This window comes from Bubalus bubalis, chromosome 6, assembly GCF_019923935.1.
Source record: "Bubalus bubalis isolate 160015118507 breed Murrah chromosome 6, NDDB_SH_1, whole genome shotgun sequence".
In the NCBI taxonomy this organism is placed as follows: domain Eukaryota; kingdom Metazoa; phylum Chordata; class Mammalia; order Artiodactyla; family Bovidae; genus Bubalus; species Bubalus bubalis.
The window spans coordinates 35,064,749-35,082,071 of record NC_059162.1 but is presented as its reverse complement, the minus strand read 5'-3'; the positions used below and the strand labels follow the sequence as shown (position 1 = coordinate 35,082,071).

The 17,323-nt window shown below is 35.8% G+C and overlaps 1 protein-coding gene across 1 annotated transcript in view; it reads right to left on the bottom strand.

The window, feature by feature from the left end:
- Window positions 1–1,523: 1,523 nt before the first annotated feature.
- LOC112585773 (calcium-binding mitochondrial carrier protein SCaMC-1) overlaps window positions 1,524–17,323 on the bottom strand; it is a 64,213-nt gene continuing 48,413 nt past the window's right edge. Inside the window, exons 12-13 of the mRNA XM_044945441.2 lie at window positions 14,682–14,693; window positions 1,524–1,690 (exon numbers count right to left, since the gene is read on the bottom strand). Coding sequence (XP_044801376.2) covers window positions 1,524–1,690; window positions 14,682–14,693 — 179 coding nt within the window. The remainder of the gene's footprint in view (window positions 1,691–14,681; window positions 14,694–17,323) is intronic.

Genomic DNA, 17,323 nt, shown 5'->3' with positions numbered 1-17,323 from the left:
CCACACCAAACAAAAGAGGAGGAGATAGGGAGTCTACCTGAAAAACAATTCAGAATAATGATAGTAAAAATGATCCAAAATCTTGAAAACAAAATGGAGTTACAGATAAATAGCCTGGAGACAAGGATTGAAGGATGCAAGAAATGTTTAACAAGGACCTAGAAGAAATTAAAAAAGAGTCAGTCAATAATGAATAATGAAATAAATGAGATAAAAAAAACATTCTGGAGGGAACCAACAGTAGAATAATGGAGGCAGAAGATAGGATAAGTGAGGTAGAAGACAGAATGGTAAAAATAAATGAAGCAGAAAGGAAAAAAGAAAAATGAATTAAAAGAAATGAGGACAATCTCAGAGACCTCTGGGACAATGTTAAATGCCCCAACATTCAAATCATAGGAGTCCCAGAAGAAGAAAACAGAAAGGCCATGAGAAAATACTTGAGGAGATAATAGTTGAAAACTTCCCTAAAATAGGGAAGGAAACAGTCACCCAAGTCCAAGAAACCCAGAGAGTCCCAAATAAGATAAACCCAAGGCAAAATACCCCAAGACACATATTAATCAAATTAACAAAGATCAAACACAAAGAACAATATTAAAAGCAGCAAGGGAAAAATAACAAATAACACACAAGGGGATTCCCATAAGGATAACAGCTGATCTTTCAATAGAAAGTCTTCAGGTCAGAAGGGAATGGCAGGATATACTTAAGGTGATGAAAGAGAAAAACCTACAACCCAGATTACTGTACCCAGCAAGAATCTCATTCAAATATGATGGAGAAATCAAAAGCTTTACAGTCAAGCAAAAGCTGAGAGAATTCAGCACCACCAAACCAGCTCTCCAACAAATGCTAAAGGATCTTCTGTAGACAGGAAGCACAGAAAGGGTGTATAATCGTGAACCCAAAACAACAAAGTAAATGGCAATGGGATCATACTTATCAATAATTACCTTAAATGTAATTGGGTTGAATGCCCCCAACCAAAAGACAAAGACTGGCTGAATGGATACAAAAACAAGATCCCTATATATATATATATATGCTGTCTACAAGAGACCCACCTCAAGACAAGGGACCATACAGACTGAAAGTGAAGGGCTGGAAAAAGATATTCCACACGAATAGAGACCAAAAGAAAGCAGGAGTAGCAAAATATTCCAACTTTATTCTGTGACACAAAATTATATCAGGTTAATAATATAATTATGTTATATTAGGTAATATAAATTGCATTTTAATCCACTTAAATGGAAATTTCTGTTGACTGTTCATTAAACTGTTGAGAAGCTTAAATGGATTTTATGAAAATTAAACATCTTAATTCATAAAGAACTTAATAAACTTTAATTCTGGCTTACATAAAATTAAAATTTAATATTTAAGTCTAATTTATATGTTTATCTTTTTGGAAAATAGATACATCATATTTTAATACAGACCTCTTGAAGTTTAATGAGAAAGCAAAGACATTTTCATGCTTATAAATGTACATAAAATGATAGTTCAGGACTTCATTTTTACGCTATTCCCAAGAGTGGTTTTACTGATTCGTAAACCATACGGCTTATGCAAACTGAAGGAAACAACTTTAAGAAAGTTGGAGTCATGCCTCTGAAAAATCCTGTCACTCCTTGTCTTTTATAAATTTTATAAAAGACGCTAATCATATTTAGCTGTGGAACTCCTAGAAAATGAAAGGGAAGGGAAAAATCAAGTTAATTTTATGTTTTAGCTTTCTTTCAAACACTGACTCAGGTAAAACATGCTAAAATAGATAATAAAATACAATTAATTAAATTATTTCACAAGCAGTCCCAAAGAAACATCTCTGATTCATAGTCAGAATCAGAGACTCTAATGGAGCAATTTGATGCTCATCTCTATTTAATTTTCTTTCATTTTAGGAACAACTTCTGTCCACTGGAAGTGAAATTTACTTGTAATTATCATATACTTATAATTTTTAAAGACTATCCAGACATACAGAGGTATCTGATTCAGTATCTCATGCCTTAAGAATATCTCAAAATCAGAAACAAACTCAAATGTGTTTCTCATTTGATATTTTTCTCAGGGAATGATTCCACCATTCATCTAGCTGTTGAAACTGGAAATCTGAAAGGCATCCATGACATTTCCCTCATGTCCAAACCAGTGCCCATCGATTTTACCCTCTAAATATCTCTCAAATCCATCCATTTACTTCCATGTCCACTAACATGCCTCCAGCCTTCAAACTACCAGCATTCTTCTCTCAACTACTGGCATAATCACCCCCTTCATTTTTTTCTGCATACTTTAACCAGAGAGAACTATTAATGATGCAAATTTGATTATGTTACTGTCCTGCTTCAGTAATTTTCCATTATGCTTAAATATAGTATGCTGCGGCCTCTGTTTCCATCTCCCACCTCACTTGTTAACCACTCCCTTGCTTTCTGCACTCCAGCCTTACATCCTATTCAGTTTCTCAAATGTCTTTTTGCTTCTTCCCTCTTCAAACTAGTACCCTGGCTTTTCCCTTTGCTTGAAAGTAACTGCCCCCACTGTTGCCTATTTTACCCCACTTCAGCCTTCAGTTCTCAGTCTAAGCAACAATTCCTGGAGGAAGTCTTTTCAGATCTGCCTTAGATTCCACCCTCCCCATATAGTCTTTATAGAACTTCACTTTACTTTTGTAGCTCTTATCAAAGTTTATATGTGTGAATTTTTAATTAACAGCCATCTTCCCTATAGGGAAGTTCCATGAGAGCAGGGACCAATGTTTCTTTTTCCTTACTCAAACCTCACGTGCATTGCACATTGCAGCGTTGGCAACATTCTCAAACTCTCTAGTTAGTATTTTTCTCCCTAATCTTATATCATTTTCCTCAAATTGGCATAGCTGAGTGTAAAAAGCAGTAGAGAACTGAAAAAAAATGTCTTTCATTCTTAGTTTTAGTTTAAACATTTCCTCTCACCACCCACCCCCCCAAAATAAAATAATTCCTTTGAAATCTTAAGAAAGTTCCTCAAAATTTTAAAAACTATTTACTTGCCATTCTTGGAGAATAGTCTATTACTATATGCATTTTTTGCATTCTTTTAATAGAAGCTAATAACATTTCTCTCAAATTCTATATTTTTGGAAAGGAATATAGAGAACACTGACTCGATGGACGTGAGTCTCAGTGAACTCCAGGAGTTGGTGATGGACAGGGAGGCCTGGCGTGCTGCGATTCATGGGGTCGCAAAGAGTCGGACATGACTGAGCGAATGATCTGATCTGATCTGATCTGATAGAGAACATTCTTACTTTTTTTTCTGTCTGTGGTTTTATGCTTTTGTAATTGAAGTATAGTTGATTTACAATGTTGTGTTAATTTCTGCTGCACAACAAAGTGATTCAGTTATACATATCTATACATTTTTTATATTCTTTTCCATTATGCTTTATCACAGGATATTGAATATAGTTCCCTGAGCTATACAGTAAGATCTTGTTGTTTATCCATTCTATATATAATAGTTTGCCTCTGCTAAGCCCAAACTCCCTTCCTCCCTCCATCACCCCCTCCTTGGCAACCACAAGTCTGTTCTCTATCTACGTCTGTGAATCTGTTTCTGTTTCATAGATAAGTACATTTGTGTCATATTTTAGATTCCAAATATAAGTGATATAATATGGTATTTGTCATTCTCTTTCTGACTTAACTGACTTAGTATGATAATTTCTCAGTCCATCCATGTTGCTGCAAGTGGCATTATTTCATTCTTTTTTATGGGGGCTGAATAATATTCTATTGTGTGTATATATATATATGTATATACTACAAAAATGTTGTACAATGAACATTTGTATAATTACCACCTAGTTTCTAAATCTGACATTTTGCCATACTTATTTTTTGCCTCTCTTTTTCTCTTCTCTGTACATACATATAAATGTGTGTATGTCTTTTGAAAGTAAGTTGCAGACACTATGACACTTCTTCTTTAAATACTGAAACATCTCCTAAAAACTAGGACATCAGTCCACATAACTATGGTATTATGATCAATGCCCTTGAAAATTAAAAATAATTCCCAATATCACTAAATACCTCTTTATTCAAATTTTGCAAATTATCCAAAAGATGTCACTTATAGGTTTTTTCCCCAAGCTAAAATCTAAACAAAATTCACTCCTTGCACTTGGTTGTTATATTTCTTTAATTTCTTAATCAAGATTAGTTAGTACCAGTCCCCTACCACCACCATGGTTTCTATGACAATGACTTTTTGAAGAGCCCAGGCCAATTGTCATATAGAATATTTCACATTCTAGATTTGTCTGATTGATTCTTAATAGTATCATGTGTCTTATTTCTCAATCCCCTGTATTTCCTTTAGGTCTGAAAGCACAATCAAATGCCAGTAAAACATTTTTTTGGCAAGAGTACTTCATATCAGAAGTCATGCATTTCATATTACATTACATCACATCAGAAGGCACATATATCAAGTTTTTTCACTGCTACCAACACCAAGTTTGGTCACTTGGTAAGGGTGATGACTATCCATTCTCTCCATTGTCAAGGTTTGTTTTCCTGTTTGCAGTTAGCAAGAAATCTAATAGATGATACTTAGGCATTATGTGAATTTACTATTCCCCAATACCATTTAACTTAGTAGTTTTAACATTCCCTGATGAGCCTAGGATTCAGATACTGATTTTGAAATATCATTACTCTGTATAAAACTAAAAAGAAAAATAGTTTAGTATGGGTTTTTGAGAGCAGGGAATGTATCAATACAAGCAACCAGAAAACATCATTTTCCAAAAATTACAGAAGAGCCCAGAAAAAATGAATATGGACATGTTCAAAAAACAAAGGAAGATTTTCAGTTCCAGTTATAACAGAGTAGATTCTGTCAACTAACCCTTCAAATAAGAATACTCTTAAAAGATGAACCAAATACATAAAGGGCTTCCCAGGTGGTACTAGTGAGAAAGAACCCACCTGCCAATGCAGGAGATTTAAGAGATCCAGGTTCAATTCCTGGGTCGAGAAGATCCCCTGGAGGAGAGCAAGGCAACCCACTCCAGTATTCTTGCCTGGAGAATGCCATGGACAGAGGAGCCTGGCAGGCTACAGTCCATAGGGTCACAGAGTCAGACACGACTGGAGTGACTTAGCACTCACACGCACACACAAATACATAAAAACACTGTTTGAGGGCAATCAGTGCAAGCAAGACAAGATCACTGATAGAAGGAAAGTATAGAAGTAATCATTATATTCACTCTGGTGTTTTTTCTTAGGCCATTTGACCATTTTCAGCATCAGAGAAAAGAGTTCAAGCAAGAAAACAACAATGTTACTGAACTGAGGACAGAAGTGCCAGATATTTGAGGAGCAAAATAATGAAACAGAGTTAGCATTAGTGAAGTGAGTCCAAAAAATCTCTGTATAATTTTCCCTTGGAGCATTGCCAACTCTAAAGCTGCACAAAATGAAGTTTCAATAAAGCCAGCAGAAAAGAGTAGCTGGAAGGCTAAAGATGTAAGAAAAGATTTTAGCAGTAACACAGTGCTGGATAACAGAGGTTGGAGTTTAAGTCCAACAAGGTGGGGGGCTGTGATAATCACTCTAGGCTTTCAAATAATGCCCATGAAGAGTCACTATCTAGGGGTAAAGGACCATACTCTAAGAGTTCCTTGGAGAAAAGGCAAAGCTGAAATAGGTTATCTTTAACAAAGTCTAAACTTTTAGAGGAGAAGGCAATGGCAACCCACTCCAGTACTCTTGCCTGGAAAATCCCATGGGCAGAGGAGCCTGGTAGGCTGAAGTCCATGGGGTCGCTAAGAGTCGGACATGACTGAGCGACGTCACTTTCACTTTTTACTTTCATGCATTGGAGAAGGAAATGGCAACCCACTCCAGTGTTCTTGCCTGGAGAATCCCAGGGACAGGGGAGCCTGATGGGCTGCCATCTATGGCGTCGCATAGAGTCGGACACGACTGAAGCGACTTAGCAACAGCAGCAGCAGCAGCAAACATTTAGATGATCCATGTATACTGTAGCTACCTACCAAAAAGCTTAACCCTGTTTGGAGAAAAATAACGTTATCCAGAGCCTACAATTTTTCATACAAAATGCCCATCATTCAATTCAAAATAATGAGGCATGCTATTTTAACAAAGAATCAAATAACTGAAAACCTACCAAGAAAAAAAATCAATAAAAAATTCATATATTAAAATAATTGTGATTAATATTTTTAAGAAATTAGAAAAAAAGTGGAGACTTTCACAAGAAATTTGGAATCTATTTTTTAAGAATAAAAAATGGAAAGCCTAAAATTGAAAAAAAGAATACTTAAGACTTCAGTGTATGAGTTTAATAGCAGATTAGACATTGCAAAACATAGAATTAGTGAACTCCAGAAGATAGGTTCAGCAAGAGGAAAAAAAAAAAAAAAAACCCACCCAGATTGAAGCACCTCATTGAAGATATGAGGGTGGAGGGGAACAGAAAATACAGAAAAGAACAAAATTCATATATGAGACATGAAGAACAAAATTTAACACACATGTAATTGGAATGTCAGAAAAAGAGAAACAATGGGATCGAGCAATATTTGAAGCAGTTTTGTCTCAGAATTTTCCCAAACCTGACAAAAGCCATCAAATTGCATATTTTTAAACCGGGAAGAGGATAAATATAAAGCAAATGACATTTAGCGTGCATGTTCAGTCACTCAATCATGTCTGATTCTTTGCGAACCCCATGGACTGTAGTCTCCCAGGCTCCTCTGTTCATGGGATTTTCCCAGCAAGAAAACTACTGGGGTGGGTTGCCATTTCCTTCTCCAGGGAATCTTCCCAACCCAGGGATAAAACTCATATCTCCCATGTCTCCTGTATTAGCAGGCAGATTCATTAACCCTGAGCCACCTGGGAATCCCTAAATGATACTTTAGGCACATAATAAACTGTTGAAAACCAGAGACAGAGAAAAAAAAAAAATCTAGAGAAAACAGAAAATACAGCATATTTAAAAAGCAACAATAAAACTGATAGCTAACTATTAAACAAAAATTACAGAACTCACAGACATTGGAATAATATTCTTTTAATGTGCCATAAAAAGAGACAAACAAAGCTAAGAGAATCTGTTGCTAGCAGATCTCCACTAAAAGAACTTCTGAACGGAGTTCTTTAAGTAGAAGAGTATAATCCTCAGGGAGAGAAAGGAAATTCAGGAAAGGAAACAGAAACAAAAAGAGAATAAAATATATATTAATGCTGATTTTTAAAACAGTAATGTGTTATGGGGTTTAAAACATATGCTCTAGTAAAATATATGACAACAGTAGCATAAAAGGAGGCAGTATAAATGAAAAGTGAAACTGTTATATTAGAAATTGGTAAAAATACTAATTTAAGGTAGGCTGTAATTAACAAAAGATTCGTAATCTTCAACGTAACCATTAAAAGAAAAATAAAGAATATATAACTAACGATAATATAGAAGAAACAATGAACATATCTGATATAATATGTGGTCTCCATTTAACATGCAATGATACCTTAAAATACAAATGTACTAAATGCTAATTAAAAGACAAAATAATCACACTGAATTTTTTTGAAGATCTAACTATATACTTTTCATAATGGATATATTATATATAAGGATACAGAAAGGCTGAAAGTAAAAAGGTGTTTAAAAATTATACCAAGTAAACATTAGCCAAAAGAAAGCTATTGTAACTATATAGTATCAGACAGAGTAGACTTTTTAAGGCAAAAACATTACTAGAAATAAGAGGAACATTTCCTAATAAGAAAAGGATCAATCGAAATTGCAATTCACATAATAATAATATAGCTTCAGAATATATAAAGCCAAAGTTGACCAAGTTAAAGGAGGAATGGAAAAATCTACAATCATGATTAGAGATTTAAACACAGTTCTGTCAGTAACCAATAGAAAAAGCAGACCAAAAAAATCAGTAAGAATATAAAACATTTACAAAGCACTTAACTAATTGACCTTTCATAACACATATGTGCTGTGCTGTGCTCAGTTATTCAGTCATATCTGACTCTTTTCAACCCCATGGACTGTAGGCCACCAGGCTCTGCTATTCATTGAATTTCCCAGGCAAGAGCACTGGAGTAGGTTGCCATTTCCTACTCCAAGGGATCTTCCCGACCCAAGGATAGAACCCACGTCTCCTGCATCTCCTGCATTGGCAGGCAGATTCTTTAACACATATATAGAACACTAAATACGACTTCAAAACCCACTTTCTTTTCCAAGTGTACAGTGAACATTTACCAAGATAGACTATATCTGGACCATAAAGCAAGTCTCAATAAATTTCAAAGTATAGAAATCGTGCACAGTATATTCTCTCTATATAGTGTAATTAAACTAAAAGTTCAGTGTTAAAAAGATCATTGGAAAATCCCCAAATGTTTGTAAATTAAGCAACATACAATGAGTACATTGTATATAACCAATGGGTATATTCTAAATAGTCAATGGGTCAAGAAAGAAATCACAGTGGAAATTTGGATGATATTTTGAAATAAATAATAATGAAAATGATATCAATTTATAGTGTAGAAGTAAAGCAGTACTTACAGAGATATGAAATTATTCAATAGAATTTATATATTAGAGAAGAAAGATTTTAAATCAATTATCTTAACCAGGGGTCAGCAAGCTTTTTCTATAATGGCCCAGATAGTAAATATTTTAGGCTTTGGGGGCCTCTTGCAGCTACTCAACCCTGCCATTGCAGCATGAAAGTACCATAGACAATACGTAAATAAATGAAGGTGACTGTGTTACAATTAAATTTTATTTCTATAAACAGGTAGAGAGTCAGATTTGGCCTCCAGGCCTAGTTTGTCAACTTCTGATCTAAACTTCTAACTCAAGAAATTAAAAGAGAAAAAGGACGATGAAAATAATACAGAGAAGAACAGAAACCAATGAAACAAAAACAAACAACAGAGAAAAATCAATAATGTCAATAGATGAAATCAGTAAACCCCAACAAATGTGATTAAGAAAAACAAAGGAAAAATAACAAATTGCTTATGTCAGAAATGAAAAAAGAGACATCACTTAAGACCAACAGCATTATCAAGGGTTTAATAAAAGGACATTATTAATGACTTTAGCTAATTAATTCAGATGTTTAGATGAAATAGATAAATCCTTTGAAAAATATGTCTTTACACTGGCAAAAGAAGAAATAGGAAGCCTGAATAATCAATAACTTTTAAAGAACTCAAATCTGTAATTAAAGTACAGGAGGGGGGGGGAACCTTCCATCAAAAATATTCAGACAAAATTGGCTTCACTGGTGAATTTTTCCAACTATTTAAGGAAAAAACAATTCTAATCATATACAAATTCTTCCAAAGAATAGAAAAAGAAGGAACATTTCCTGTCTTTATGGGGCCAATGTAACCATAATACCAAAACCTGATAACATTACGAGGATAGAAAATTACAGCCAGAGGGCAGTCCTAAGATGGCGGTGGAATAGGTCAGGGAGACCACATCTCCCCCACAAATTCATTGAAAGAACATTTGAACGCTGAGCAAATTCCACAAAACAAATTCTGAATGCTGGCAGAGGACATCAGGCACCCAGAAAGGCAGCCATTGTCTTCGAAAGGAGGTAGGACAAAATATAAAAGATAAAGAGAGACAAAAGAGGTAGGGATGGAGACCCATCCCAGGAAGGGAGTCTTAAAAGAGGAGAAGTTTCCAAACACCAGGCAACCCTCTCACCGGCGGGTCTGTGGGGAGTTTTGGAATCTCAGAGGGCAACATAACCAGGAGGAAAAATAAATAAATAATAAATAAAACCCACAGCTTACATGCCTAACAGCAACTCCCAGCAGAAAAGTAGCCCAGACATTGGCATCCGCCACCAGCAAGCGGGGGTTGAACAGGGAGGCCTGGTCTGCATTGAGGGCAATCTGAGGGAGCTAAAATGAGATAGCAACCCAAACTGTGGGATAGCCAGAGAGAGAGGGGGAAAAAAAAAGAGAGAAAGAGAGAACTGTCCCTCGAAAAGCCCTACCTAAGGCATTGTTGGGCCCACTCAGAACAAAGGATGAGCGAATACCAAAGGAGAGCTAGCCTGCTGCGCACTGGCCCATCTCCCGCTGGAGGCAGGGAGGCAGGCAGGCAGGCAGCAGCGAGAGCTGGAAAGGCAAGGGGCAAATTCGACCCCAGAGCCGGCATCCTCTAACAAACTGTGAGCAGGCTCCCAGTTGCTAACCAAGACTTCCTGGGATCCGGGACGGTTGACATCCACCAGGAGGGTCGCAGCCAGAGATCAGCTCCCCAGAAGAGACACACAGCACACCTGAGAGGGCCCTCCCACTGCGCACCCAGGAAACCAAGTGGCCGGGATGGGGGAGGTGATAAGATGCACGCCCCCCCACCTAGGGAGAGTGCACTTGCCAAGCAATGGGTCGCCTGAGCTGCTTGGACCTGGGAAGGGCACAAAACGCAGGCCTATCCCGGTCTGCGTCCTTGTGGAGTACCCAAGAACCTGAACCTGAGCGGCTTAGACCTGGGAAGGGCACGCAACCCAGGGCCCACTTTAGACAATTCCCCTGCAGAGCAACCTGGAGCCTGAACAATGGGAACAACAGGAAAGCACACACACCGTGAGCAGGGGCAAACCCAGTGCAGCCGGGACACTGTGAGCATTCCCCACACACGTCAATGACATTTGTTTACAGTGTCCCTCACTCCCCACAGCACCAGTGAACAAGTGAGCCTAAAGAAGTGACCACCTTCACCTCCTTGTGTCAGGGTGGAAATTAGACACTAAAGAGAACTGCAGACAGACAAAGCCAAAATAAACAGAGGGAACCGCTTTGGAAGTGACAGGTGCAACAGATTAAAACCCTGTAGTTATGCCCCAAGACACATATTAATCAAATTAACAAAGATCAAACACAAAGAACAAATATTAAAAGCAGCAAGGGAAAAACAACAAATAACACACAAGGGGATTCCCATAAGGATAACAGCTGATCTTTCAATAGAAAGTCTTCAGGCCAGAAGGAAATGGCAGGACATACTTAAGGTGATGAAAGAGAAAAACCTACAACCCAGATTACTGTACCCAGCAAGAATCTCATTCAGATATGAAGGAGAAATGAAAAGCTTTACAGACAAGCAAAAGCTGAGAGAATTCAGCACCACCATTGCTGAGAGAATTCAGCACCACCAAACCAGCTCTCCAACAAATGTTAAAGGATCTTCTCTAGACAGGAAACACAGAAAGGGTGTATAAACATGAACCCAAAACAATAAAGTAAATGGCAATGGGATCATACTTATCAATAATTATCTTAAATGTAAATGGGTTGAATGCCCCAACCAAAAGACAAAGACTGGCTGAATGGACACAAAAACAAGACCCCTATATATGTTGTCTACAAGAGACCCACCTCAAAACAAGGGAAACATACAGACTGAAAGTGAAGAGTTGGAAACAGATATTTCATGCAAATAGAGACCAAAAGAAAGCAGGAGTAGCAATACTCATATCAGATATAATAGATCTTAAAATAAAGGCTGTGAAAAGAGACAAAGAAGGACACTACATAATGATCAAAGGATCAATCCAAGAAGACGATATAACAATTATAAATATATATGCACCCAACATAGGAGCACCACAATATGTAAGGCAAATGCTAACAAGAATGAAAGGGGAAATTAACAATAACACAATAATAGTGGGAGACTTTAATGCCCCACTCACACCTATGGATAGATCAACTAAACAGAAAATTAACAAGGAAACACAAACTTTAAATGATACAATGGATCAGTTAGACCTAACTAATATCTATAGGACATTTCACCCCAAAACAATGATTTCACCTTTTTCTCAAGTGCACATGGAACTTTCTCCAGGATAGATCACATCCTGGGCCATAAATCTAGCCTTGGTAAATTCAAACAAATTGAAATCATTCCAAGCATCTTTTCTGACCACAATGCAGTAAGACTAGATGTCAATTACATGAGAAAACTATTAAAAATTCCAACATATGGAGGCTGAACAACACGTTTCTGAATAACCAACAAACTACAGAAGAAATCAAAAAAGAAATCAAAATATGCATAGAAATGAATGAAAATGAAAACACAACAACCCAAAACCTGTGGCTTACTGTAAAAGCAGTGCTAAGGGGAAGGTTCATAGCAATACAGGCTTACCTCAAGAAACAAGAAAAAAGTCAAATAAATTACCTAACTCTACACCTAAAGCAACTAGAAGAGGAAGAAATGAAGAACCCCAGGGTTAGTAGAAGGAAAGAAATCTTAAATATTAGGGCAGAAATAAATGTAAAAGAAACAAAAGAGACCATAGCAAAAATCAACAAACCTAAAAGCTGCTTCTTTGAGAAGATAAATAAAATTGACAAACCATTAGCCAGACTCATCAAGAAACAAAGGGAGAAGAATCAAATCAACAAAATTAGAAATGAAAATGGAAAAATCACAACAGACAACACAGACATATAAAGGATCATAAGAGACTTATCAGCAACTATATGCCAATAAAATGGACAATTTGGAAGAAATGGACAAATTCTTAGAAAAGTACAATTTTCCAAAACTGAACCACGAAGAAATAGAAAATCTTTACAGACCCATCACAAGCACAGAAATTGAAACTGTATTCAGAAATCTTCCAGTAAACAAAAGCCCAGGACCAGACGGCTTCACAGCTGAATTCTACCAAAAATTTAGAGAAGAGCTAACACCTATCCTACTCAAACTCTTCCAGAAAACTGCAGAGGAAGGTAAACTCCCAAATTCATTCTATGAGGCCACCATAACCCTAATACCAAAACTTGACAAAGATGCCACAAAAAAAGAGAACTACAGGCCAATATCACTGATGAACATAGATGCAAAAATCCTTAACAAAATTCTAGCAATCAGAATCCAACAACATATTAAAAAGATCATACATCATGACCAAGTGGGCTTTATCCCAGGGATGCAAGGATTCTTCAGTATCTGCAAATCAATCAATGTAATACATCACATTAACAAATTGAAAGATAAAAACCATGTGAGTATCTCAGTAGATGCAGAGACAGCCTTTGACAAAATTCAACATCCATTCATGATTTACAAAACCCTCCAGAAAGCAGGAATAGAAGGAACATACCTCAACATAATAAAAGCAATATATGACAAACCCACAACAAACATTATCCTCAATGGTGAAAAATTGAAAGCATTTCCCCTAAAGTCAGGAACAAGACAAGGGTGCCCACTCTCATCACTACTATTCCACATAGTTTTGGAAGTTTTGGCCACAGCAATCAGAGCAGAAAAAGAAATAAAAGGAATCCAAATTGGAAAAGAAGAAGTAAAACTCTCACTGTTTGCAGATGACATAATCCTCTACATGGAAAACCCTAAAGATTCCACCAGAAAATTACTAGAGCTAATCAAGGAATATAGTAAAGTGGCAGGATATAAAATTAACACACAGAAATCCCTTGCATTCCTATACACTAACAATGAGGAAACAGAAAGAGAAATTAAGGAAATAATTCCATTCACCATTGCAACGAAAAGAATAAAATACTTAGGAATATATCTACCTAAAGAAACAAAAGACCTATATATAGAAAACTATAAAACACTGATGAAAGAAATCAAAGATGACATAAATAGATGGAAAAATATACCATGTTCATGGATTGGAAGAATCAATATAGTGAAAATGAGTACACTACCCAAAGCAATCTATAGATTCAATGCAATCCCTATCAAGCTACCAACAGTATTTTTCACAGAACTAGAACAAATAATTTCACAATTTGTATGGAAATACAAAAAACCTCGAATAGCCAAAGCAATCTTGAGAAAGAAGAATGGAACTGGAGGAATCAACCTGCCTGACTTCAGGCTCTACTACGAAGCCACAGTCATCAAGACAGTATGGTACTGGCACAAAGACAGAAATATAGATCAATGGAGCAAAACAGAAAGCCCAGAGATAAACCCATAAACCTATGGACACCTTATCTTTGACAAAGGAGGCAAGAATATACAATGGAGAAAAGACAATCTCTTTAACACATGGTACTGGGAAAACTGGCCAATCACTTGTAAAAGAATGAAACTAGAACACTTTCTAACACCATACATAAAAATAAACTCAGAATGGATTAAAGATCTAAATGTAAGACCAGAAATTATAAAACTCTTAGAGGAAAACATAGGCAAAACACTCTCTGACATAAATCACAGCAGGATCCTCTATGATCCACCTCCCAGAGTAATGGAAATAAAAGCAGAAATAAACAAATGAGACCTAATTAAACTTAAAAGCTTTTGTACAACGAAGAAAACTATAAGCAAGGTGAAAAGACAGCCTTCAGAATGGGAGAAAATAATAGCAAATGAAGCAACTGACAAAGAATTAATCTCAAAAATACACAAGCAACTCCTGCAGCTCAATTCCAGAAAAAGAAATGACCCAATCAAAAAATGGGCCAAAGAACTAAAGAGACATGTCTCCAAAGAAGACATGCAGATGGCTAACAAACACATGAAAAGATGCTCAACATCACTCATTATCAGAGAAGTACAACTCAAAACTACAATGAGGTACCATCTAACACCTGACAGAATGGCTGCTATCCAAAAGTCTACAAACAATAAATGCTGGAGATGTCCATTGACAGAAGAATGGATAAGAAAGCTGTGATACATATACACAATGGAATATTACTCAGCCATGAAAAAGAATACATTCGAATCAGTTCTAATGCGGTGGATGAAACTGGAGCCTATTATACAGAGTGAAGTAAGTCAGAAAGAAAAACCAATACAGCATACTAATGTATATATATGGAATTTAGAAAGATGGTAACAATAACCCTATATGTGAGACAGCAAAAGAGACACAGATGTAGAGAACAGTCTTTTGGACTCTGCTGGAGAAGGCGAGGGTGGGATGATTTGAGAGAATAACATTGAAACATGTATATTATCATTATATGTGAAACAGATCACCAGTCCAGGTTTGATGCATGAGACAGGGTGCTCAGGGCTGGTGCACTGAGATGATCCATAGGGATGGGATGGGGAGAGACGTGGGAGGGGGGCTCAGGATGGGGAACACATGTACACCCATGGCTGATTCATGTCAATGTATGGCACAAACCACTACAATATTGAAGTAATTAGCCTCCGATTAAAATAAATAATTTTTTAAATTAAAAATAAAGAGGGTTAAAATAAAATAAATAAATAAATATATTTGAAGAGAATTGGCACATTTATCATATTGAGTCTTCCAATCCATTAACATGGTATACATATCTGATTTGGGAGTGATACAAAATGTCTCTCACTAAACTTTTATAATTTTCTCTGTAATGATTCTGCACAAAATTCATAACATGTATTTATAAGCTCTTCCTATTTTATATGATTATAAAAATTATTAAAATTTAATTTGCTGAATAAAAAAAGAAAATTACAACCAAACTTCTCATAAATATAGATATAAAAATATTAATCAAAATACTATCAATCAAATTAAACTCTGTACAAAATGGCAATGCAGCATGAACATGTGAATTTTTTCCCATGATTTCAAGGTCAACATTTAAAAATCACTGTGTAATTTACAGAAGAAAGGAGAGAAATCAGTGTTATTTTGATAAATGCAGAAAAAGCAATTGATAAAATTCAATGCCAATTCATACTTTAAATTTCAGCAAACTAAGAACAGAAGGGAACTTTCTTAATCTCCCTAAGGATATATTCAAAAAATCCACAGCAAACAACAAACTCAATGGTAAAATGCTGAACAATCTTCCTCTGAGTAGGAATGAGATAAAGATGCTTACTCCTACCATTACCATTGTACATTACCCTGGAGGTCTCAACCAGTGCCATGAGGCAAGGAAAAAAGGTGAAAAGTGTAAAAACTGGAAAGGGAGACACCAAACTATTGTATTCACAGAAGGCATATCTGTGTACATATAAAACCCAAAATGAAAAGAAAAATTGACAGATAAACTATTACAATTAATACATATATTTAGCAAGGTTGCTGGATACAAGATTATTGTTCCAGAACCAACTGTATTTCTAAAATCTGGCAAAAGCTAATATTTAGAAATAAATATTGTATAAAATTCCATTTGTCATCATACACAAAAAATTAAATGTCTAGTAATATACCTAAGATACACATTACCTGTATATTGAAAAATATAAAATATTACTATGAGAAATTAAGTAAGACCTAAATAAATAAGTGAAGAGGTATACCATGTCCATGGACTTCTAAGATATAAATTATTCCTAAATTAATCTAAAAATTAATTTTGATTACCATTATTAATCAAAATAATCTCAATCAAAATCTTGGGTTTTTTGATGTGAGAATTAACAGGATGGTTTTACAGTTTATGTAAAAATGCAAAGCGCCAAAAATTTCTAAGATAATCTTGAAAAGCAGCAACATTAAAGGGTGTATAATACATATGAAGATTTCTTATAAAGCTACAATAATTAAAACAATATACTTATTAATATAAGTATTTAAATAGAACAGAGTAGAGAATTCAGAAACAGGACCATACAACTAGAGTAACCTGATTTACCACAATGCAATAAAGAAAGAATGATCCTTTCAATAAATTGATCTAGATGAGAAAAAAATAAGTTTTTACTTTCATTACTATAAATACACACAAAATATCCTGAGTTGCAGACCTAAATAAGAAAAGGTAACATGATAAATTTTCTAGTAGAAAAGAGAAAAATTTTGTGATCTTGTGTTAGGCAGTTTTTTAAACAAAACACCAAAAGAAAAGATTAGTAATTTGTACTTCAAGAAAGTGAGGAACATCTGTTCATCAAAAGATACCCTTAAAAGACTGAAAATACAAGCCACAGACTTGAAGAAAATGTTTGCAGTATACAAATTTGACAACCGACTTGTATCCAGAATATATAAAGGACTACTACAAATCCAGGGGCGGAGGGGAAGCAATCCAGTTATTTTTTGATGGACAAAAACACTTAATAGAAGAGGATATACAAATGGTAAGGCTTCCCTGGTGGCTCAGTTGGTAACGAATCTGCCTGCAGCGCAGGAGACCTGGGTTCGATCCCTGAGTCAGGAAGATCCCCTGGAGAAGGAAGTGGCAACCCATTCTAGTATTCTTGCCTGGAGAATTCCATGGACAGAGAAGCCTGGCCGGCTACAGTGCATGGGGTCACAAAGAGTTGGACATGACTGAGT